This window comes from Pavona decussata, unplaced genomic scaffold, assembly GCF_977016875.1.
Source record: "Pavona decussata unplaced genomic scaffold, jaPavDecu1.1 SCAFFOLD_21, whole genome shotgun sequence".
NCBI classification, from domain to species: domain Eukaryota; kingdom Metazoa; phylum Cnidaria; class Anthozoa; order Scleractinia; family Agariciidae; genus Pavona; species Pavona decussata.
Window position 1 is genome coordinate 6,145,820 of NW_028145444.1, and position 26,178 is coordinate 6,171,997.

Consider the following 26,178-nt stretch of genomic DNA (forward strand, 5'->3'; position numbering starts at 1 on the left):
AAGACGTTCGTCTACGTGCGTTTTAAATTAGATCCGAAGATGAGAGCATCGATGATGTGCTCATCTGGATTCGTAAAATGGCATTCTCCAACAAGAATTCGATTTTCCGCTTCACGAAGGAATCAGCTGTCTCCCCAGAACCTTGTCTCAAGGTTGTGAACTCGCATCTTGCCAGTTGCTGTTTGACGAAAGGTAGTTTCAAAGCGTGTCCAGTACTTATTGAGCAGGTACTTCTTCCCCTTAGCACTCAGACCAGGACCACGTGGAAGCCAATTCGATGCCATACTTTCTCTGTCGCCGATTTTATCTTTCAATGGGCCAGTCAACTGGTAAAGTTTATATCAAGCTTTAAACGTCTTGAACTGCTAGCCCTTGGTTGGTATAGACAAACTTACGAGTTCCGCCATCTTGGATCCGGCGAGCACGAAATTTATATACATTTTTAACAATTTTTTCTTTCATTTATTTTCAGCTGTATACATCATTCCCAATCTGAGTAAAGTATATGTAATAATGTACCTCTCCCTCACACACACACACACACACCCACAAAAGACAAACAGCATACTAACAATAATAGAGTGCAAATAATTCTATATTAAAGAACAAAGTTTGTGATGGTAGTTTACATTTAGTTTCACATAACTCTGGTTTAAGTAAGAGATAAATACGGAGAACTTATATGGATTAATACCGACGTTCGAGGTATTTATCTGACTTATTTCATGAAATTATTCCTTTGTTCAAGGGGACAAACGCCGGCTAATTAGTACCGTCACACTTAGGTGAGAAACGGAGAACAATAGAAGCAACCTGATGTGTGCGTTTCTCGCAGTACTGCTAATGTAAATGAGGGATTTATCTGTATAAATCCCTCGTTTCAGTTAGTTTAATATTCATGAAGTATGTAAGTTAAATAAAGGAGGTTGAATAACAAAAGAAAATGTGTGATTCATGAAATAATTTAATTTATTTAAGCACGAAATATGCTGTTTTACTAGACTGTTGCGCTTGGAATACGATCAAGACATCGGATTCAGCAATCGTTAGCCGCTCCTGGTATTCTGATCAGAACTAGAAGTGTAGATTGAGCGCAAATAGATTTATAAGGGCCAGGGAAGGTGGAAAGAATATGCGATGAGCTCTTATAATGCTGAGGCCTGAGTACTAGAATGCCAACCGCAGGCAGGAACTGGAAACTACAAAGAGCATCCCTTTAGCAATATCGCGATGGTAACTTAACGTAGAACAAAGCGCCGAATATAATTTCGCATACATATCAGAATTAACCAAAGTTGTCGCATTGTCATATATGAAATGCCGCATGTGAATATGGTACGATAACTATAGGAAAATAATTGTTGGTGATGCCGAAATAAAGTCAGACGGTTGCACCAGTTAATATAGGAGAATGGTTATAAAGCCAAACAAGTTTCTTTGTTGTATGTTTTTGTTAACATTTTTGGACTTGACCGTGCGCAAACCACAATAGATTTTGAAATGTGTTAGAGCAACTGGCCAATAGAAACGTTCCTGTGAAAATATTCAGCTGTAGTTTTAACGTTAAAGCAAAGGATTGTGCACGGTCGAGGCCCTTCCAACCTAAATTGCAGCACCATTGTTATTTTGTTACTTTGAACATGGCAAGGTTTCATAACCAGTCCCTCAATTATCTATGGTTGCATGTATGTTAACTAAACTCAAAAGTTTCGACAAGATGATGGAAAGCTGATTTATGAGGTATTTAGGTGTTAATACATTATTTAAATTGTTTACTATTTTACAAATTAACTTAGTTTCACGCTGTTATAACGTTCAAATATTGCTAATGGTAGATTTCTTGCACTGACAGAAATTTGGATCGGATACAATGTAGATGCTAAGAAGCAAAAGTGGCGAATTTTATTAGACTTCATTAAACACTTTTTTAGGAAAACTGAAAGTAAGAATCTGTGTTTACTACACCTAAAACAAAAACAAATGTCACAGGTCCGAAATAGCAATCAATAATTAATTATGTACATGTCGAAACAAAATTAGTTTCACTGTCCAAAGGGATATGAGCTCAAAGGGACCCCGGCCGTGGTTGTGAGTTATTTTTAATTTTTTTTTGTTTTTCCCTTAAACAATTGTCATTTATTAAAGTCCGGGCAACGCATGAGTGATAAAACGTGCCAACAATAAACGAAACACGTACACCTGCTCATATGTAGTGGAATAATCGACAAGGACGCATTATAAGCGGCAGGTCCGAAGGACCCGATTCAAATTCTTATGTATGCTTAATTTTGTACTCGCAAGACACGCTTACGAGGGGTTAAGTAAAGTTGCCATTTTGCTTGTTTTTAAACACAACGATGCCATTCAGAGCAAAAGCATTTGATTATGATTTTGAGACCAGAACTGATGCCGAGAGGAACGCAAGGGAATTTAACGGTATTAAGAAAGAGGCGTCGAATGCTGACGATGGGACACCTGAAACATTAGAATCCTTTCTGAGCAACACGACTTTGCATGGCGCCCGATACCTCTTTGCTAGGAGCACCGTGAGGCGCCTTCTTTGGAGCTTAGCACTTCTCGCGTCTCTTGGATTTTGTCATTATCAAGCTTATGAATCTTTGAGAGAGTATTTTCAGAGGCCATTTAACACGAAGATTACCTCCAAAAGTTCTCAAGATGGAGGCTTGATTTTTCCTACTGTTACCTTGTGTAATTTCAACCCAGTGAACGTGAACAAGTTAAGAAATGTTCTCTCTAGCACTGATCTAAGTAGGGAGGAATTCCAAAAACGAGTTGACGACATTTCCAAAATACTAATGCAATCAAACGATGCAATAACCGACGAGCTTAAGGAGAGATATCCCAGCTTGTATAACCGTGACCAACTAGAGGATATCATGAAAAGAAACGGTCATCAAATCGAAGAGATGCTTCTCCCAAATGTCCCGCCCATGTTTATTTCTTGTTCGTTCGCTGGCTTGTTGTGTGGAGCCCAGAACTTTAGCTCGTTCGTTAGCACGCATTTTGGCCAGTGTTTCAATTTTAACACGGAACAGAATGGTAACCTCCCCTTGAAAGCTACTATGCCTGGTAAGAACTACGGTCTAAAACTTCGTCTGAATATACAACGAAATGGTTATATAAACAATTCCAAGAATCCGTTTGCTGGCATGGCAGTTCTGGTACACGATCGAGACAATTACCCCTTTATGAATGAGCATGGCCTCAGTGTTCAGCCTGGAACGCACACCTCTTTTTCAATTAAAATGAAGAAGGTATGAACAAATAATTCTACTTGACGTTCATTCATCCTTTCACTCCACAACACAGCACACGACAAAGCGCAACGCAGCACAGTGCAGTACAGCATGGCATTCAGCACTACTACCCGACAGGTTAATCTTTCAAACACTTTCACCACATTAAAAAAGAGTGAAATTTCATCTCATAATATTTGCTAATATGAAATGACGTTCAGTGATCACAAGAAAAACAACCTCTAAATGTAAGTTTAGTATATAACATATACTGGGAATTAATTTTGCTTCCTAAAACAGTTGCGGACTCGGCATGTACGATATATTTTGGTAGATTTTTTCCACTGATTAAAAGTTTGTATCCACCATGCACTCTTTTTTAGTCTTAAGGTAGAAGAAGACAATGTTTCAACAATCTTAAAGGCTGCTATGCCATGTCAAAAGGAGAAAAAAATGATTTATTGATTCGTGATGTTTGCTATTTAATTTCAACACTGAAACTACAATGTTGATAGCTGAATTTTTTAGTCAGTGACACAGGTATACTAGGAAAAAGAAATCAGGGTTCTACCAGGAGGAGTCAAACCTGAACAAATAATTCTACTTGGCGTTCATTGATTCTCCCCGGTCTAGTCTTAAAGCAAGGCGATTGGCTCTTGTTGATTCGTGATGTTTGCTATTTCAACACTGAAACTACTTTAGGTTGATAGCTAAACCTTTTAGTCAGTGACACAGGCATGCTCGGAAAAAGAAATCAGGGTTCTACCAGGAGGAGTCAAACCTTCCGATTACTAGTTCGGATGCTCTACTACAGGAGACTCGGGGGGGGGGGGGGGGGGGGGGGGCTAAGGCCAAATTATCACCACTCATCGACATTCAAATCCTAGTAGTATCCCGGCAAGATGTTTGTGACATGAACCCAGTTTAGCGGCCTAGAGCATCCGATGAAATCAGTAATCTTCTATTATTCACCCGGCTTAAAAACATAACATCACATTTTTCAATTCACAAACTACAACGGTGTTAGTAAGCCAACATTTCTCCCCGGTCTAGTCTTAAAGCAAGACGATTGGCTCTTCCTTAAACTTTTTTTTCCAAAATGTCCCTTCATATAGTGTTTAACATTTTGTTAAATTAAATCGAAATTTTTAACGATCCTTCCAGTTTGAAACTTAATTTCATCAATTGAAATGGTTAACTATCATTTCTTTGACTTTACTTCAGGGAAAATGTAAGAATTAGTTTCTTTTTATGCGACACAATCAAGCGTGTTGAGAATAGCTCAAATGAAGGGAACCTACAATCGTTTGTAGGTTATTGGCTTTGCTTTCCTGAGACCCTCTGTAGTTCAATGGTAAAGTATCCAAAGTTGTAATCGGAAGGTCATAGGTTCGACTCCTGTTGGGAAAACGGACATTCTCAAGATGAATGTACTTAATTAATGATTAGTTCAGTTAAATTGAAGTTTTTCGGCTTTATTATGTTTTAACTAGTAAAGAAAACTGTGAATGGAAGTTGTGTCCAAACAATTCCCGTGAAAAAAAGTAATAGACAATAAAGGGTTAAAGAAAAAGAGGTTGAGTTATTTCAGATTGTCATTGCTAAGTCAATGTTATTCTAAAAAACTTTTTAGAAAGTGTTTCGAAACTATTGCAAACTTATTGTCTTTTGCAGATAATCAATTTGCCTGAACCTTATGAAACCAACTGCACTCAAAGAAGACTAAATAATTTTAACGGTAAAGCTTCCTACGCTTACTCTAAGTCCGCCTGTACCATGCAGTGCATAAACCAGCTTGTTGTCAATAAATGCGGATGTCGCCTCGTAGAATTTAAAGGTAAGTTATATACCTTAATAAGTCAGTGCACAGCCGTACGCTCTTCTTAAAGGCCCACATTCACCCACGATGTATTGCGCGCCGAGGAACAGTTTTCATATATGAAAACCCCCCCTATTTTATTTGAGCGGGAGTCGAGGGAGAAAGCAATAAGCGATCACGAATATTCTTTCCCTCCAGCACGAGTCGTAGAGGAAACCCGCATGAACCGCTTGAGTTCGTACAGCCAATAAGATCACGCGATTGGACAATACAGCATTTCAAAACAAAAACAAACGACGGCAATGACTCTTGGGTGAAGGTGGGCCTTTAAAATTTTCCAATTTTTTTCAATTTGAGTGGAGTGGGTGGCCATGCACAGAATAAACGTAAAGTGTACTAACTACAAAGAAAATTATTTTAATTGGCGTCAATGATTACATAACAACTGAAATACCGCTCTTATTCTGACTTGTCGAAAGGTTACTTTTGTATATGATCATGTGACCCGTGAATTGCCGGTCGTTATGTAAGAAGATCAATTTAATGGATTTTCCCAAGAAACAGTGATTTTTCAGTAAAGTGTTTCTGGTTCCTGCTTTTTTTTTTAAATAAAGCAAATAAATAAACCAGTTGGCCTGTTAACCAAAACACTGAGTACTGAGATCTGATTCTTATTGTCATGTATGACTTCACTGTAAACAAGGCTTAAACTTACCGAGATTAAAGACTAAATTAAAATTTTCTTGCCGTAAGAGCGAAGAAAAGTGAATTAGTCAAGCGTAAATTAAATTCTGCCAACAGAAAGTTTTCGATTTTAACCGGTACTAGTATCAGTAACAATGCTTTTCTGTTAAATTGAGAGATTTACACAAATCTTAGCACTTCATTGGTAAACCAAAAAGAATTTTTTTCTTGCAGAAGATAGTTTTAATTGACCCTTTAATTTTCCAAAAAATGGTTCTGAAATAAATTTAGCTGATTTCATGGACTGTTGTAATAATTTGCATGATTTGTCCCCCCTAGCGGGAGCTCAAGTTTGTGCCACCAACGATTCACTGCTTTGTGTCCAACCCGCTCTCGGTAAGTATAACTTACAGCTTCTCTTGTTTGATGAATCTGAATCCTAATCCATGGATCTGATTCGCCGTGATTGCAATTACAAAGGAATTTGCTGTTGTGTGTATAAAAGGATATTTATTACTATGCTGTCAAGGATGTTCAAAGTCCAATCAAGTCATACTGTGGAAGGTGGCTGCAATTAAGTTTCCAATTTGTATACATAATTCTAAAATGTGACCAGCCAAATGAATGTTACTCAGCAATACTTTACTCGCAGTTAATTGCCCCAACATAAATAACAACACACACAACATGTGATACGGGTCAACGACTAGATTCTTTCCCGTTACATTTATCGTATGCGGCGCAATGTTAACGGTATACATCCATTCCACAGAGGTGTTAAGTTTATCCAAGGAAGGGCGCAAATGCGAAGAAGATTGTCCCAAGGCATGCATTCATGTGGAGTACGAGGCATCTTTGTCATATGCAAAGCTCCAAAGAGATGTCTTTGTGGAACATTTCTTGTCATTCCTGAATACAACTTTGGAGTCATCAGCTTCTCTGTCATTGTACAACGAATATCAACCATTTCTGAACATGACGAAATCAGAGAGACATGAGTACATAGAGTAAGTACATCTTCTGCACTGCTGTAGATTATTTATTTGTAAGACTTGTTCATGTATGGAAAAAGGCAGGAAACTGTGAACTGTGTGAGCCACGTAACACCATGTAATGCGATAGAAATATAATAAAATTGTTTTTTTTCACGAAGTTCCATGAGGACTACAGTCCTTTTAGTTCCCCGGGCTAGCTAGCCCTGTGAACTAGTAGGAGAATAGTCCTCATGGCCCTCAAAAAAAACACTATTTCGTTTCATTTCTGTAGAAACTGTGAGAAGTAGATACAATAACAAATTAAAAAAATGATTCCTCGCGAAGCGAGGTTAATAAATTTGTCGGGCCGAGTTGGTCCGAGCGCAGCTAAGCCGCGCGAATTCGAGCGAAAAATGTATTTATATATTTCGTTGAAGGTGTCCGCACTGTTGCCTGGCAACAGTGAAAAACAAAGTATGAATGACGTCAGACTGTCTGGCGTCGTCTGGAGCAAAATTTGCATACATCGGGAAAGCTTGCGTGCCGGGTCAAATTTCGACTGCAATGTCCAGAATCTTTTCCCTTTCTTCCAGAAATCTTTTTTTGTGAAAGATTACATTGAAGAAATAACACGTTTTGTGGCCGCGGTAAAATAATCAGTTTTCCGTGGGAAATAAATTCATCGAACACGACAGCGCTTCACGCACGTTGTTCATTTCGTTGCGTCAGAAATAGATTTTCAACCACAAACTAGCCTGTGGAACCTCGAAAAGACCATACTCATAAAAATAGTTGCTATGTTCAGAAACCTTTTATAAATCTTCTCATTTGATACTACAATACGAGTAAAGAGGGCTTTCCACCCAGCCCCAGTTTTGCGAGGTTTTGCGAGTCACGTATTTCTAGTATACAATTGAAACAATTACAAACGAGTAAACGGAGAACGATCAATAGAAGGTGAAAAAATTGCATGTAAGGTTTAAAAATGATAACAGATTTAGTAGTTGCTTTAGATATATCTTTAGGCTAGATTTAAAAGAGGAAAGAGATATCAGTTACAAAAAGCTTTATCTAAAGAATTAAAGTAGCTAGGTTTTTGATAGCATATAGAAAATTGCCTGGCGTTAGTCTACAAAACGGCAAGTTGATTATTTAGAGCAAATCTGTTTTGAAACTTTCTAGGTAAAATAGAGTACAGAGTCTTGCATATTTTTAAGTGATAATAATTGTTTCATTTACTTCACTCAGCGACAACATTGTTTCTCTGGACATCTATTTTAATGACTTAAACTATGACGAAATTGAACAAGTTCCAGCCTACGAGTTATGGATTCTTTTAGGTAAGTATTGTGTTGGAATTTCTCCTGATTTACTCCCCTAGAAGAGTATCCTGCACTTAACATTTCCACGGATGCGCATTTTGCTCATTATAACCGCTCCTATCCAGACCACCCATTTGTCCAAGAAATGTACACTGCCCGCAGTTAGCAAGAGCTAGGCGAGGCGAGCAGTGGTTACAAGCAATATTTAAGTTTGCAGACAATATAATGGACAGAGCGCCCTTGTTAAGAGGCATGGCTCTTATTGCTGTTTTCATCTAAGCATCTGAAATTGATAAAATAAAATACAATGCATTACAATACAATAAAATATTTATTTTGACATACTTGAAATACTTCAATGAAATGCAATTAATGCGGGAAATGACGTGAACAGAATCTCAAAATGGCACGCCTATTCCTCGCCTAAGCTTTGTTGTCATTGTTGGGAATTACAAATCTTTCAGTACAGGGAGGCTCACAGATATAATGACATATCCATGCGCAATGTAGAAAACCTCACGCTCACTGGAATAGTGGCACTCGTTAACAATAGCACCTTCACAGAGAGACAGTTGAATCGAATCATTAAGGTAATTTTCTTTGCCGGCTCTTAGAATGCGAGGGAAACGCTCTCAACTATTTGTACTTGATCTCGTAGGTACTTTTCCCCTTTACTAAAACTTCAACTAGTAACACGTTTAGATCCATCGCCCACAATGCGACGACATATCACAGAATTTTTCACGCTCTCTGGCACTGAACTTGAAATCTCGTAAGGTAATGCGCACAAAGCAATAATGAAAATCGGCCAAGAATAGGAAGTAGCGCTTGTAAATTCCTTTTCTTTTTACGGGGTCAGTGTTTACTTTATCAGTTTCTTTTCATACGGCTTTTGTGAAGAGGACTTAATAAAGCAAATGTGGACGTCTTCATATTTATAGCTGAGACTTTTAAAAGTATTATCTTCTGGGGCCTTAAATGTAGCTATTTCGGCACTCTGTTTGTATGGGACCAACACGACGAAAAAGTTAAAGAAATAAGGGGTAAGCACGTTACTGTTCATATGATTAATTTTGTTTGACTTCGCTGACATTTAAAGGGGCACGGTCACGACGATTTTGCTGTTTTTTGGTCAAAACGGCGGAAATATCTGATTAAAAACCTTTTTGCTAACAGGAAATCACTCTTAGAACATCAGGAAGAAAATATAGGACGGATTTCTCCAAGGAACTATCAGTTTTTAGGAAAAACTTCTCTAAAGTACACAAGAAGAACTTGAAACAATCGGCCAATTTTTTCAAGTTGCAATCCATTTCCATCCGCAGACACACATAATTAATGCTAGTTTCCGTGGACAAGAAATGTAATTGTTAACAAAACTGGACCATTATTTTAACGTTTCCAGTGATAAACATATTTTTTGGCCATTCAAAGATGCTCCAAAAAATGATAATACTGCCCCTTTAAGCTCTTCTCATCTTACCGGCTATAAATACCTTCGCTCTTAGGCGCACATTGTACAGCTTCCACATCTGCCAGTTTCATGTGATTAGCTAACCTTTGCTGTTAACCAGTACAGTTTACTAAGTAATCCTAAGGCTCCCTTCCCTCTAATGCTTTTTAGTATAAATCTACTAGTGTTCTATCACGAATGCCGTTCTCTGATTGGCTACGCTACTCGCTGTCTATTCTGTGATAGATCGTGAGTAGAGGTTTTCAACAAAATGGCGGCCACTTCGCCGCGTTTTCGAAGTGTCTGCGATGAGGATATAGATAATTTACTCTTTTAGTCCTGAACGACTAATAGATTTATGCTAAAACAATTAGATTGTTCGCTGTCGATTTCTCATTATGTGTGATAGCTGATTCGGGCTGCACCCTCATCAGCTATCACGCGATAGAAATCTCGAGCTCATAATCTAATTGTTAATTAGAAACGCTCCATTTTAAAGCGCTGTACCGAAAGCATACCGAAAGCTTCGTTTCCGTATTATAGTTTTCGCGGCGTCTTCCTTCCTCCACGGCAAAACACTTGAATATCCGCTGATACTCTACGAGGAAACGTCGCAAAAGCCACCAACATATGCGACAAATAAACGCGACTGAGATGTTTCAATTAAAACTGTTTTTGTATTTGACCTAAAAAAGTAAAAAATTGACCTTAAAAAAACTAAGTTTTCGGCAATCTTCTGTTGCCTTCGTCAGAGTTTGAAACACTTTGCATAATTTGCGGTTCTTATTTTCCTCCCGTCCCCAGATGTTTGTGCCATTTCTCGCTTCAACCTTTTCGAAAGCCTCCATTTACGCTATTTACACTAATACAACAGGGTTCCGATTTCTAGTGTCTCTACTGTAGAAGGCGTTTTCGAATGTATACGTTTTCAATGAAGAGGACAGCATTTTTTGATCGCATGAACGTGGAGGCGAAGCCAAATTCATTGCATTGCGTGTATTTTCAAAAGGAAATGCATTAGTGTGGATAGGGCCTAAGTGACCAGGTTACAGTGCCGTGATTGGCTTTCGTTTTTCCCACTAAATTCACACTGACCACCTTCACTGTTGGGTAATTAGTTACTTAATTGCACAATCATAGGACCTCTTGCATTCATTAGGTAATTAAGATTTTGGCAATAGGACATTTTCACTATGGCGTCATTTGACCACAATTACCAGAATCCTTCAGTTTTTTGTTTTCTCATGCTAATTAGAGCTATTGTGCTTTGCTCTCCACTGGGATTACAAAATTTGAATTTGAAAAGGAAAAAAAAAAAATGAATTCTGGTAGTTGTAGCAAATGACACCATCATGAAAATGGCCTATTGTCTGTAATTCATACATTTCTGTTTCCTTGCAGCTAGCCTCGGAGGGAACCTTGGTCTTTTTGTGGGTTTGAGCTTCCTCACCGTTTGCGAATTCTTGGACTTTGGTGTCAGGAAAATGTACTACAAGATGTTTTCTACCAAGAAGAGCAAAAACTGACCACGCACGCGTCACTCCATCGTTTTGATGGAACCATTTTAATATCGAGTTATAGGGGCCCTTTATTGCTCCAATACCACGCACGATTTACGTAGACAGCCAATATCCGTTTTCTCTGAAAATACTTATTTATTCTTGTAAACTTTTGAAACTAGGCCTACTCTGGGACTTTAAGTCGCCTAAAAAAGTTGCCTAAAGCCGCCTTAAATACCCCCGGTATGGGGGGGGGGGGGGGGGGGAGGGATCTCATATAAAATTGAAAGAGGTGATCGCCGTACCTTTTAAAAGTTAATATTTGTGGTTTGATACCCTTGGGTTGTTAAAATCTCAAATTACTCCCATCAGATACATTGTGGTACTTATTAGGATAATGAGCCAAACAATATGACAGGAAGCAAATGTCAATCAACTGACTTCGTACCTCTTAAATAACATGATTAAAAGAATTGTTCAGATCATGCCTACAAAACAGAATTCTGATACCTTATTTCCAATATTTTCGAGTTAATATCCGTCACTTTTATACAGGAGCCCCCCCTCACCCCCTGCCGGTCTTTTAAAAATCGCTTAGATTAGAAAAAGCTCAAATTTCCCACGGAGGATAAACTTCCCCATTTCAATAAAGACAAATATATATGAATTTTTTTCCTATAATAGTGTATTCATTGGGTTACTGATCTCTGTCACTGACTCAACTAATAGTCGTAATATCATACGGAGTCATCAACCATCCCCCATACAAATGTGAGAACTTAAAAGCTGGGGGTTGGAGGATCCTTTTTAAAAGTAAACGACCTGGTTCTTACACATTTTAACACAAACCCTAAATTAATGGTACAAGAATATTCTTTCGCTGGCATAATTCAAGTTCTCTTGCATTCCAAGAAGCCCTCTTGGCAGTTTACCGTATTTATGCGATTAGCCGCCCACTTTCGAATAAGCACTCACTTCGAATAAGCGCCGACCCTGAAAGCCCAAAAAGTGAATGAGCGTCTGCCCTCAAATAAGAGCGCACCCTGCCCCCTCCCAAGAAAATACACTTCTGTACTAGCCCAGCGTGAAGTTAGAGGAGTGAAAGAAATTTTATATTGTTTATGTTGGATTTTGCACTTATTTGCGCTTGTTGAAGCGAAATAAACTTGTTATCCCTTGTCTTGTTATTCTCTAAAAATGTCCTGGCTTGCTGAAAATGTTGGGAGAATAATAAGCGCCCACCCTCATGGTCCCAAAATTAAATAAGTGCCCAGGGCGGTTAATCGAATAAATACGGTATTAACACATGTGTTTTAAGGTAGGTATGAATTAAGCAGTGGATTCAAACCGTGCCGAGGCTTAATTAAGTCATGTGCAATTACTGATGCATGGAAAGGAAAACATGAACAGATTTGTGGAAACCTTTTCCTTCATGACCTTTTTATTGGAATATTTTGGATAACACAAATAAATAAAATGAGCGCTTCTTCTCTAATAGGAAGATAATAATTTTTTCTAACCAGGTCCTGAATAAAAATCAAGAGTCATTGTCCCTTATCAAGAATCCATGAACTTTATAAGCTTATAACCTTTCTCGGTAATCTTAACAGCTATATGCCTTTTAAGGCTTAGATCTCTGATTAGTGGATTACAGTAAATCATTCAAAAATCGACAGTGGTCGGTAAAATTAAGCACGGGGGACTTAATATGCCTGACTTCGAAATTATAAACAAATCTTTAAAAGCGGGCTCGGTGAAACGGTTTTTAACACCTGAGACACAATCCTGGGAGACAACAGCCTTTTAAAGGTGGTCAGTTTTTTTTTTGTTATTTAAATGTAATTTCCCGCTAAATGCCTTACCTGATCTTCCGCTCCTACCACAATCCTACAAAGACGTATTAGGTGACTAGGAAGAAATTGTTATCCATACTCTCAAGACGACAAAAGAGATAAAAGACGAGATCCTGTGGAAAAATCACCTTATTACAATCGGCGGAAAATCTGTTCTTAAAAAGAATGGTATAACGCTGGTGTAAAGAACTTGTCAGACATATTAAATAAAGAAAGGAAATTCATGTCTTTTTCTGAGTTTACGAGGAAGTACATGATTAAAACAAATTTCCTGCGCTATTTCGGGTTGTGTAATGCGATCCTAGCAAGTTGGAAGGAAACCTTAATCTGTGGTGTGGACAATTGACAGAAGAACTCGTTCCCTTCCTCAAGTGATCCAGGAAATTGGACATGTCAGTATGCGTGTTCTTTCTACATTTCGAAAATCTTTCAAAAGCCTACATCAGAAACACGCCTTATGAGGTTGGCTTCACGGTCAGATCTCGGCGTTTTACAGCCTTCCTTTAAAAAAAAAAAACTAAAAATATAAAGCTGTCCATGTTTCAGTTCAAAATAAACCACAACATCATTTACACACGTGACAAACTCTTCAGGGCTAAAATTGTCGAAAATGATAAGTGCCAAGCTTATTTGCATTTATTTGTATAATGTCAGTACACCGCTTTCAAGGAAAATGAATCTCTCAGCTTCCTAGCGTTTAAAATTCTACTAAAAAGTAAACTATCCACAGAGCCGTCTTACGTCCAAGATTCCGTGAGCCTTTTGTTTTCCTTTTTCTATATTGTGTTGGTTGATTATCGTTAATCACTTCTTGTAATGCATAGCGTTTGTTAGCCGGTATTATCAAAACCTTATCATTGTACTAATTAGTCTTCGTGCAAGCTAATTAGGCAACAAGAACATTGTGAGTATTGTAAGTATTGTAAATATTGTTTGTAGGGTCAGCAGTATACGTATGATAAGTATTGTATGTCTTAAAGTATACTGGGCTTATACCGTATTATAGGAAATTAACAAAGCACGTTGACAACGCGAAGAAAATTTACGTTGCACTAAATTAACACGAATTTTTCAAAAGTTAGGTTTACATGCATTAAATTAACGCGAATTTTTCGATAAGCATCTTGCTCTATTTACTGCGATGTTTGAAAGGAAATACTACTTTTAAGAACTATTTCGCTTATTAATTATCAAGTTCTTTTTCAGAGAAACGTAATTTTGAAGACGATTTCTCAGCTAAAATAGAAGTGAGCGAATGAATGAATTGAAAACAAACATGGCAGCCGGCTATTTGTTGCTGGAACTTTTTTGCCAGTCGGATTACTTTGTAGTTAAACTACGATAAACAAAGTAAAATAAAAGCAGATTTCTAATGATATGTGAATGCATACTAGAAATAAGAATCGAGATCTTCATCACTCGAAGACGAGCCTTCAGAACTGCTATCATCCAGCTGCATAACGTCCAGCAGATCTTTGTAGTCTTGTCTGATTTAAAGAGGGTCAATGATTTAGTGTTCTGCTCTCATTAATCAATGAAATCCAAAAAACACATCAAAATTCACATCTCACCTTCGAGCAGCAGCCATTTTGGTTTTGTACTAATTTCGCTTAATTCACCAATGCTGTCACCCGTGGATCTTAAGTCCCAAATATGAGCAGACGGCTAACGTGAAACCACTAACCTCAAACCGCGGTTTGGCGTTTGCGGTAAAATGGCCAAACCTCGATCTTAAGGTCCCCATTGACCTCGCCGCTTCGCGGCTCGTTAAATATACATCAAATATTCACCTCCACTTCGGTGATTATTATTGTCAATTATAAATGGACAACAGTCTAGCTTACTCACTGCATCTTGTATAAAATTCTCCTTAAAGTCAACCAAAATCGCCTTAAGTCGCTTCTGTAAAATCGCTTCAATTTTACAGTGTGTTTTGCTTGAGTCGCCTTAAATCGCTTTAAGTCGCCCAAAAGTCGCCAAGACAGCCAGTCAGTTAATCAATCAATCAATCAATCAATCAATCAATCAATCAATCAATCAATCAATCAATCAATCAATCAATCAATCAATCAATCAATCAATAACCAATTTTATTATTTAGGCACTATACCTTAACTTTAATAAGCAGCACATGAAATTCTACCTCTTTCAGCAAAACTAGAGTAAACTGTTTCTCTGGCAGCTATACAATTGACAAAGATTATTACCAAATAAACTTTTCAAACAACTATTTCTGTTAGCTACATCAACTTTTGTCAGTAATCTAAATTAAACATTATTTTGGGAATCAAAGGACTATGAGGGCGTTTGTCCATTTTTTTGTCATGAACTTATACACAAACAGTTGCCAAAAAAATTTACAAATATTTTTACTTTAAACATCCGGACAGGTCTTCTGCTTATCTTATAGGAGCTGTTTTAAAGCAACCTGCAACTGTCTTTAGCTGAAGTACAAACTTCTTCACATCATGAAACACCGCGTATTTCCTCCGCGCCCAGGACGATTGTAAGTTGTGTCACTGTGTGACCATTTATATTAAAGCTTTTTAACAATACTTTATCTAGTGTCAGTTTTCGGTTAAAAATATTCGTTAAAAACAGAAACAGTGAAACGCTGTTAAGAGTGAAAGGACTAAGGTATCTCTATTTCAAGACAGCATTTTATTTAGCAACTTCACATATATACAAAATCATTTTGTGCTCCCTGTTTCTGATAGTGGAGCAAGACGTACTGTCTTTTTAAAAAGTTCAGCGAAATTAAACCATGTATTGCAAAGTCTATGGTACTCTGTCTCTTTTATGAGATGAAACCTGCAATATTTCATATTTGACCAAAAAACTCATGGTAAAAGATATTATACAGAACGTACAAATCTACGAACAACGAACCGATATATCGGTCCGAGGCAACTCTACTGTAAAGATGATTGAACTAACGTCAGAATTCCAAAGGAGCAACAAAATCAAAGATCAAATCAAACTTAGTATGTATACAAATAATTTTTGTGCTTCCTAATTTTTTTGTGGTAAGTGACATCTTGTCGACTTTTCAGGAAAAATAAGGCGGCTAAAAATAACGCATCGACTACATTGAAAATCTACACTAATTTGTCCTGTTTGTAAAATGAAAACACCTTACTGCTATTCTCGATATTTAAAAACTAAATCGCGATCTAAATTTCAAGTAAAAGTACAAATGAAATCAAGACGAACTGTCGTAAATTTAAAAACGGAGCAATGAAACTCAAAGGGACGAACATCTCCTTTTGTATTTGCATGATTTTTCGAATATCAAATACTTTCACTAGTGTTAGTTTGAAAATGCATTGTCCCTACCTTATTTATACCTGAATTTCCTTGCTTCATCATTATCGAACAGTATAGCGTGCAGAACCATACCCTTCTACATGTCTGAGAAGGCAGCACATTCATATACCGCATACCTTCCTAACACATTTCAAGTTCAGTTTAGAGAATGTAGTGACAAACGAGCAAATGCTCTGTGGCTGAAATACCGGGCCGACGTCAAAAGCTTGTTAGTTCCCAGTCTCTCAACTTCTCCTTTTTGTATTCAACATGGCGGAAAACGGCCTATTTTGGGCGATTTTTTCGTCTAATAAAAACAAAACGAAACATGGATTACGATTTATTTCTTCGCAAAGCGTCTAAGACAGGCATAAATTTTCGAAATTCATGAAAACTGTGTAAGGGTGATAGGCACTTTAATACAAACAGCCGGCTCAAACTTATGCGACGAACGACCAGAAGATCGTGCTAAAATGGCATTTGGACCTGTCTTTAAGCATATTATAAGGTTAGAACATTTCGAAATGTTTTTCTATGTGCTTATTTTAACCTAATATGGGTCAAGACAGGAACACGGACTAAAAATTATGTCTGACCCGCGACTTCAAAGTTTACCGCGGGGGGGTCAAATATTTGCATTTTGTACGGACTTTGAAAAGCTGTCACGTCGCTCTTCATCATTTGCCCAAAGAAATTTTTACAGGAATCCATAAACCATCCTTCTAACATTCAACCACCAGAAGCTTAATCGATTTGAAGGTTTCGCACATGGTGAAAATAAATTTTATTCACGAAGTACTTTTACTGCAGTGAGTTGTATGCCTTCGAAATTAAGTTATTTCGCATACACAGAACGACGCAATATTTCCCAAAATCATTCCAAAAGATATTTAAAGATTGTAAAAAAAAGATTTTAGTGTTTTAAAAGCGGTAAAATGATTTGTTCTCGCACGCAAGGCTCTCAAACCCGTGTAATAATTTAGCGCCTCAAATGACGATTTTAACGGATTTTCGTTATTTGCATTTTTCTTTGAAATAAAAGGATATTTCACCGAAAAAACTGTACAGTGATTTTAGTTATATCCTAGCCTATCTGACATTAAAATATGAAAGAAATCGAATTTTCCACCCTTGCCACGAAATTTTACAGATTTACAGATTCTTTAGCTTAGAAATTGTAGATCCTGGAGCTTGCGACTGGCCAAAGAGCTTTCGCCTTCCGTGGAGCAAAAGTCTACAATAATTTATCGAAACACTTCAGACACACGGAAAGTCTTAGCGTTTTGAAAGAGAGACTTTTTTTAAGAATCTTTTCAATTCATATATTTTTATCGTATTTTTTTTCTCTATTTTGTCATCTTAATGTAAATAGTTTTCATTATTTTTATTTTTATTTTTACGTATGGCGGAAGGGCCTTCAAAGAGGAGCTATACAATAAAGTATTTATGTATGTACTATATGATGTCATGTATCCAAAAATAACTTTAAAAACCTGTCAAACCGGTGATACCGACCATGACTGCCATAAGTTAAAAATAGAGCATGACATCATTGATAAACTTGTCAAACCAGTTCATAACCTGTTGGTAAGACTAAACTAAAATCTGACGTCATCCTATAATGAGTGATCAAGACAATAGGCGATGACGTCATCGGCGTTAATTCATTTCCCCGCAAATTAATGAGACTCCCCCGCAAAAATCCGGAAACCGCAGTCTCTCCCTCACTACTTATATGCTCTGGTTGTATGCGGTTGTGTTAGAAAATTTTATGTCACACGTTACTTGCCTGAGGAGCCGAATTATGCGAAAAGAAACAAGGAACAATGTTGACCACCTTACGGGGATTCAGTGCAAACTTTATACAAATTATCAACTTGCCGCTGCAGAAGTCGAGCAGCCAAGCTTAGAGCCAGATGAAGAGCCAACCAAGAATGCAATTTGAGGAGTTTCCTTGTACCCGAGATTCTCTCTCCGGAACCACACTTTCACTTAAAGTGACCTTGTACAATGTAGACCTTGTGGATACATATTTGCGCATTCAGAGTTCCTCTGTGGATTTCTTCTAGCTAGTATATTTCAGCCACTTCAAAAGGGAGCGAATTCTGGAGCTAATCCACACGAAAAACAGGATGGAGCCCCAAACGGTCCTTACTGACTTATGTCAGGTCTCAAAGGAAAGGGATGGGTGCTAGAAACATTACGAATTGAAGAACAACTCGCTTTTTGAAAAGGTGAAGACGCATCTGAAAAGGATATTTCTGGAAGGCGAGTAGACACGGAAAAAGGTAAGTGGCGTGGATGTGTTTAGCAAGATGAGACTTCTGTACGATGCCTTTTTACTGGAGAAAGAAAACCTTCAGCAGAGAAGAGTGGCTTGTCCGGTACGTCAGCAAACTGTCTGCACAGGAGTGCATTTTGAGTCCCTCACCCCACACCACTCTAAAGACGAGGATGAAGACTTTGTTGCCGAGGCAGACCAAATGTACAAAAGCTTGAATGCAAGATCGCTCGAACATTAATTTTGTTAGTGACCGAAGCATCATGTTAGTGTATGCACCGTCTGAAGATAAGGCTCTCATTGCACACTGATCAGTTCAGTTAATAAAAAATTCGAGATCGTGCGAAAGTGAGGAATAGTCGTAACAAATAGTGAGGAATACCTCATAATAATGTCCTTTTCCTGCCAAAACTAGCGATTAACTTTCCTGCTGCAAATGATTTTCCGTCCAGTGGAGGAAGCCAATAAATCCGGTGGTAATAGCTAAAAAATAGATGTATTTTTAAGTCAGTGACACAAGCATACTTGGAAAAGTGAAAATTTAACTTAGTACGTACTTAACAGAAACGTCAGTTTAAACCGTGTATGTCATGTTTCTTAGTAGTTTTAGTGGTCTAGAGGTATGACAGTCTCATGGCTGTCACGAAGCTTTTTAATTCTCTAATGAACTGGATCTGTATTGTAAAGGAAATGGGATGTTATGTGAATAAATGATCGATATATTATTTTAGTCAGTAACACATACTCGGAAAAAGAAATCCGAGTTCTCCCAACAGGAGACGAAGAATGAAATAAACATATTCGAATTCCTCTTTGTAATGTCCGGCATTTGAATGGAATCTTGAACTGTTCTCTGGATATCTTTCCGAATAAGACGCATTAACTGAAAAAACAAAATTCAAAATATGCTAAAAAAAAAATCATAGCTTTATGCCATCAATAAACTAGGGAAATTTTTGCGGGAACTCTGAAAACTTGCTGGCGAGGTTTGGCTGCGCCTAAAGCAACTCTTAGCGCTTCTCTCGTGCTCTCCAAACTTCCCGCGTGCGTCCCTGTCATACACGCAAGCTATAAGCATGAACCAATTCTTAACCGTACAGCACAATGGGAGTATTCTGTAATCGATCACAAATAAGACCTGTTTGCCGCGCGCTACTTTCTTGTAACTATGTTTTAAATAAGTGGTTCATGCTTTTAGCTGTGCGTATATCGAGTTATGGATGCACTTGGGAAGTCTGGAGAGCACTCAAGAAGCTAGAGTTGCTCTCGGCTACGCCTCGAGCAACTCTTACGCTTCTCTTGTGCTCGTCAAACTTCCCGCGTGTATCCATAACTCGCGATACACGCACGCTAAGGATGTACCAATTCTTAACTGTACAAATGTAGCACAGTCTTATAACATACTACAATTCTTGCAAAGACAAGCACTACATGTAGCTTCAGCTTGAGCAGTAACAATATTACATGATTGTATTCTTTATCATTCAACTTCACTCATTTCAATTAACTGAATGAAAGAACGCACTAATTTTTGTACCTGTTATTTTACTAATTTTTTCAAATTTAAAATTCAGTAATATATCAAAAAAAATAAAAAAAATATAATAATAATTATAATAATAATAATAATAATAATAATAATGATAATAATAATAATAATAATAATAATAATAATAATAATAATAATAATAATAAATAAACGACTAACTGCCTTCTGCCTGAATAAGAGTTGCAGTCTCACACAAAGTTTACGCAAAGTTTCTTTCATTTTGCCACCATATGTAACAGACATTCTGACAACTATTAGATGTACGTTGAATTGTCAGGTCATGCAATAAATAATTATATATAACTTTTATATGTAAAATTATCGGTGGTGCCTTTGAAGATCAACCCGTTTTGAATAAACCAGCCGCGACAAACCATCCGCATTTGTAAGGCGTTGATGATAACACAAAATTTGTCTGAATAAACAACAGATTTTTCGCTAGCGCGGATAGGCCCATAGTTATAAAAGAGGTGGTTCATGCTTTTACCTGTTCGCATATTGAGTTATGGATGCACTTGGGAAGTTTGGAGAACACTGAAGAAGCTAGAGTTGCTCTGGGCTACGCCTCGAGAAACTCTTACTCTTCTCTCGTGCTCTCCAAACTTCCTGCGTGCATCCATGCATCTATGGATTTAATCAAAATTTATTTATTTATCTATTTATTTATTTATTTACCATTTAACCAATACATTGATTCTTCGCGTTATAAAAAGTAAATTATATATCGCTTTTAGTCGGTTCACAATAATTTTGCTTTTTTTGTTGTAGAGAAAAGAAGAAGTGTTTTTTTTGTAAACGCTTTGTAATGGTTCTTTAATAAGCACCTCCTACGAGAAACGGAACAAGCTTTCAAAGCAATAAGTCGATCAATTTTGAATTTCAACACACGTCATTGAATTTAGTCAAGACTTAAGTTAGTGCTCGTCAAAAATATTATGAAAATCATACATGACTGGCTTCTAGAAACGAAAATATCATTACACTGAAGAAAAACTAATTTAAACAAGTGGCTACCAGTTTTTGTACTTTTATACCCAGAAACATATCCCGCTAGAAATTCTTTCCTGCATTTGTTCGTCTGTTGTAACATAAAATGCCTCACACTTTGTCGCCGGCTTGTACTAGTGCCTTAATGAAATACGGCACTTGAAACAGGCTTCCGTGTTTGTGGCGAAAGTGAAGCCAAAACCTAATTACTTAGTGGACAGATGCAAACAGCTGCTTTCTAGGGTAGAGGCTTGTTAACAAAATCGTAAAACATTTGCAGTACCTTACAGTTCGTTTAAAGCGACGAAACGACACAGAGCACAGTTCATCTTCGCGACAGCAAAATGACGAAAACTGCAACGCTGTGCTGTATTATTCTTGTGGTATGCTCGTTGTTGACTGTAGAAGGTTTCTTCCCAAACAATCGGCCAAAACCAACCAAGGGAAGGAGAGACAGATTCGAGGAGTTTGAGGTGAATCAAGAAATTCATGCAGCTATATTATAATATCTTAGGGCTGTAACAACTAAGCTTTTTTCACGCTCGTCATAACAAAATGAAATTAAAAGTAAGACGCCAGATGGAAATTAATTAAGCGCTGTTTCTTGCAAATAGGTTCTAATAAAATCAAATCGTGCGCAAATTGTTCTAAAGCATGAAATAGGTCAAACGATGTTATTGTTACCGTTTTTTACGACTGCAATGGCTTTTTTTAAATATGAGAAATGCGTAATGTGTAAGGGGGTTAGTTTCTAAAGAAGGTGACGTGCTTCGTCGGTGGGGATTCAGAGCGAAAGACGAAGGCCTAGGGCTCGAAACGTGAACACTCGAATCTTTTTACGGTGGCCAAATTACCGTGTCAACTCTAGTGATAAAACCAAACATTTAAGAAATGCGTAGTCTACGTACTTAATTTCACCCGTAAGTATAAAAATTCTGTTTATTTCAGTTTTTCAATGATTCATACGACAGTGTAAAATTAGACGTATTTTCAATTACACCGCAGATTCCAGTGATGTTGAACGCAATTCCCGTTTTAGATAAATTCGAATCTGTATTGTGTTATACTTTCACGCTCTGCCATATTTTCAGTGGTCTGAAAGCAACAGAAGTTTGAAGTATAACATGAGGCTTGCCTTAGTTTTCATTAACTTGAGCGTTCTGCTTTGACACGGCGCCTTTGTCCTCTCAGATCGAAGTAATCCTTGCTTATTGTTTGTAAGGCTGATGTTAATTCATCAACTGTCAACAAAAAATTCCGGACAAAGCTTAACTTGATGGACGTTGGAGAGTTTGCATGTCCACTTGACAAAATTCTCTTTCGTTATTAAGCTTATCTACCCTTGCTAGTTGTTTACCGTAAGTGAATTTCAGAAATTTTACTACTTTGTGCTTTTTCTATTATTCAGGGGAAACAAAAGCAGTTGCGAAGAAACATTTGCTTATCTGCCCGTGTGATGGACTGCAATACGGAACTTCAAGATCATAAATAAATTAGTGACTTGCTGTAAAAGGTGCATACTCGGCTACAGAGAAATAGTTAATGCATAAAATAACATTAATTTCATGGACTCGTTAAATGCTTGTTAAACTGAAAGTCAAATAAAAAATACTGTCGGGAAAAGAGTGTTGCCATCCATGTTCGGAACTATTCGCTTCTTTTCTCCTGTCTGCTCTTGAGAAAAGCGTTTCACTGAATTTCTTAACTTTGAGAATGGTGGGAGAGATGACAAGAAATGACATATCGTAAACATGACATGTCGTTACACGTTACGATCATGAACGACCGTATTTATTCGATTAACCCCCACCTTCGAATAAGCGCCCACATCGAATAAGAGCCCAGCCTGAAAGCCCAAATAGTTAATAAGCGCCCACCCCACCTCCTCCCAACAAAAAAAATTTCTGTACTAGCCCAGCGTGAAGTAAGAGGAACGGCAGTTATGTTGCAAAATTGGTTTTAGATACGGTAGTCAATGAACGTTTATATTGTTTTGGCAAAAACAGTTAAAAGTCTTGACAAAGACATTTTGATGCTTATAATATCATCTCTTGTATTCTCGTCAGTTTGGTCTAATGCATCCAAAAACAACATAAAAAAGCTGCAACTTATCCAGTACTTTGCCTGTAGAATCATTACTGGTTCACAGAAATATGACTACGTGACACCACTACTCCAACAACTTAACTGGCTGTCAATAAATGAGATGCTCCAATTTAGAGATTCTGTCATGGCATACAAATGCGCAAACAATTTAGCACCTGACTACTTATGGATAAAATTTAAAAAAAGATCAGCTGTTCATGATCGCACCACTTGTAATAACATTGTAATAACATAAGCGCCCACATCGAATAAGTGCCCAGCCTGAAAGCCCAAATAGTTAATAAGCGCCCACCCCACCTCCTCCCAACAAAAAAAATTTCTGTACTAGCCCAGCGTGAAGTAAGAGGAGCGGCAGTTATGTTGCAAAATTGGTTTTAGATACGGTAGTCAATGGACGTTTATATTGTTTTGGCAAAAACAGTTAAAAGTCTTGACAAAGACATTTTGATGCTTATAATATCATCTCTTGTATTCTCGTCAGTTTGGTCTAATGCATCCAAAAACAACATAAAAAAGCTGCAACTTATCCAGTACTTTGCCTGCAGAATCATTACTGGTTCACAGAAATATGACTACGTGACACCACTACTCCAACAACTTAACTGGCTGTCAATAAATGAGATGCTCCAATTTAGAGATTCTGTCATGGTATACAAATGCGCAAACAATTTAGCACCTGACTACTTATGGATAAAATTTAAAAAAAGATCAGCTGTTCATGATCGCACCACTTGTAATAACATTAAGCTTCATATCCCTTTTTAGTATAAATCTACTAGTGTTCTATCACGAATGCTGTTCTCTGATTGGCTACGCTACTCGCTATCTATTCTGTGATAGATAGTGAGTAGCGATTTTCAACAAAATGGCGCTCGCTTCGAAGTGTCTGCGATGAGGAAATAGATAATTTACTTGTTTAGTTTTGAACGACTAGTAGATTTATACTAAAACAATTAGATTATTCGCTCTCGATTTCTATGCGTGATAGTTGATTCGGGCTTCGCCCTCATCAATTATCACGCGATAGAAATCTCGAGCTCATAATCTAATTGTTAAATATAAGACTTGTAGCGGTCAACGCACATTTGCCTATAGAGCAGTTTCTCTACGGAACTCTTTAGACGAAGGTTTACAATCCTCCACCTCAGTCAAGGCCTTCAAATGTTCTCTGAAAACCAACATGCTGAATGAAAGAGACAATTTGTCAGATGGTTAGTAGTCAATAAGTAGATATGCAGATATTAGTATAAATTATTGTTTTTGTAATGATATTAGTATTAGTGATCCATATTGTAAATAGTTACTGAAAAGCCTTGCGAGGAGTGATTATTAAAGTTTTGATTGGCTGTTTATGGCTTGTTCGTGTTAGCTGTTGCACTTTGTTTTGTCTTGTTGAAGCGAAATAAACTTGTTATCGCTTGTATTGTTATTCTCCAAAAAATTTCCTCGCTTGCTGAAAATGTTGGGAAAATAATAAGCGCCCACCCTCGAATAAGTGCCCACCTCGAACAAGCGCCCATCCTCATGGGTCCAAAATTAAATAAGCGCCCAGGGCGGTTAATCAAATAAATACGGTAAAGAGTCAAGCTATCACGTTCTATATTAATTGTTCAAGGAAGGCGATTATGTAATGGACATTTTAGAATGCAACAGTAGCACTTCTACTTTCTCATCAGCTTGAGTTTCTATACGGAGATAGATGACAAACATGCGCATAGGTAAGTCGGTTCTTAAATGATTGATTACACTGTTCACGCATGGGTAGACATTTTTAATCAACGATTTGAAAAAAAAAATCTTTTTTGATATTGCGTAAGATTCGAATTCGTTTCTTGAAGAATTTTTCAGTGGGCTGATATTGGTTATATTTTTGGAAGCATACCTCGACCCCCTCCCCCGATAATAATAATAACTAGTAATAGTTCTCACTAAAGCTGCCCCGCTTTTTTTTTATGGTGTGATGCTTTGTACAGGGTATGTTGTTTTTTTCGTAAAATGCAGACTGAACACTGCAGACCAGGGGTAAAATGCAGACTAAATAAACTGAATTAAATTTTGTTCGGTTGGGCAGGTTGTATCCCGTAAAGTATTCATTCATTTTAAACCGTGAGAACTGTTTTCATTTTCTACGATTTTTTCGCAAGCGCTAAATTCCTTCCTCGTTATCTGCACAATAGAAATCTTTTCATATTTGAATTCTACATTTACTCAGCTTTCTATAGAGACAAAAATGAGCTCGATAGGACATATATTTACCGAGATACGAATTTTTGAGTTTTCTGTACTCGGTTTGTTTACAACGTAATTAATTCACGGCGGACGGTACATCCATCCGCGCACTTTAAAATTCACCGATATATTTCGAAAGCACATCGTCAAATGCATTTTTTTTTCAAAACTAAAACATTTAAATATCTTGTTGAGCGGTTTTTCTCTTTATTTCGAAGCGAATTCTTGGAGAAATAATTTTTGAAAGTATTGGAACAAGTAGGGCGCCGTCCCCAAAAGTCACGCAATGAAATCCTAAGTTCTTTTCGCAAGCCTCAAATTCCTTTTTCGCTAACAACGCTACATATATCTTTTTGGAATTCTACACTTACTTATTAGCTTTCTATACAGACCAAAATCACTTCGAGTGTTTTACAGTCAACCCAGGTCACGCGTAAACGATATTTTTGAAATTTGAACGGAGTTTTGAAATTTACATGTCAGTTTTCAAAATTTCAGAGTTCCCGTATAAATTTCCTTAGCTTATTGACAGTATAAAGCTATGAATTTTTCTTTACATTGCAAAATTGAATATTTCAAGCATAACAATTGCTTCCCAAGTATTTTGAATCTTTTTTTTTCAGTTAATGCGTCTTTTTCGGAACGATTTCCAGAGAGATGTCCATCATTTCAGTCACACGTCGGACATTACAAAGAGAAATTCGAATGTTCATTTCATTCTTGGAATTACTGTTCACGCGTGACCTGGATTGACTGTAACTTTAAAAAGATAGTCTTTATAATTTAGTCTGCATTTTACCCCGAGTCTGCATTTTACCCCCAGTTTGCAGTCTGCAGTCTGCATTTTACACTGACAGGT

At 37.4% G+C, this 26,178-nt stretch overlaps 1 protein-coding gene and 1 long non-coding RNA gene across 2 annotated transcripts; both read left to right on the forward strand.

The window, feature by feature from the left end:
* The first annotated feature begins 2,246 nt into the window (after nucleotides 1-2,246).
* On the forward strand, nucleotides 2,247-11,035 carry LOC146486468 (acid-sensing ion channel 1C-like). The gene is made up of 6 exons (XM_085097446.1): nucleotides 2,247-3,275; nucleotides 4,932-5,094; nucleotides 6,100-6,156; nucleotides 6,533-6,767; nucleotides 7,983-8,074; nucleotides 10,911-11,035. Exons 1-6 carry the CDS (start codon nucleotides 2,358-2,360, stop codon nucleotides 11,033-11,035), a joined length of 1,590 nt encoding a protein of 529 aa, XP_084953572.1. The 5' UTR covers nucleotides 2,247-2,357.
* A 10,202-nt stretch (nucleotides 11,036-21,237) lies between these two features.
* LOC146486469 (uncharacterized) lies at nucleotides 21,238-22,607 on the forward strand. The gene is made up of 2 exons (XR_014860545.1): nucleotides 21,238-21,457; nucleotides 22,393-22,607. It is a non-coding gene; the product is annotated as an uncharacterized LOC146486469 (long non-coding RNA).
* The last annotated feature ends 3,571 nt before the right edge of the window (nucleotides 22,608-26,178 follow it).

Excerpts from the sequence above, each read along its gene's own strand:
- LOC146486468 (XM_085097446.1), top strand. The coding sequence starts at position 2,358 with ATGCCATTCAGAGCAAAAGCATTTGATTATGATTTTGAGACCAGAACT. Across the intron at positions 3,276-4,931 it reads TTTCAATTAAAATGAAGAAG|ATAATCAATTTGCCTGAACC; the intron begins GTATGAACAAAT and ends TGTCTTTTGCAG. Across the intron at positions 6,157-6,532 it reads TTGTGTCCAACCCGCTCTCG|AGGTGTTAAGTTTATCCAAG; the intron begins GTAAGTATAACT and ends TCCATTCCACAG.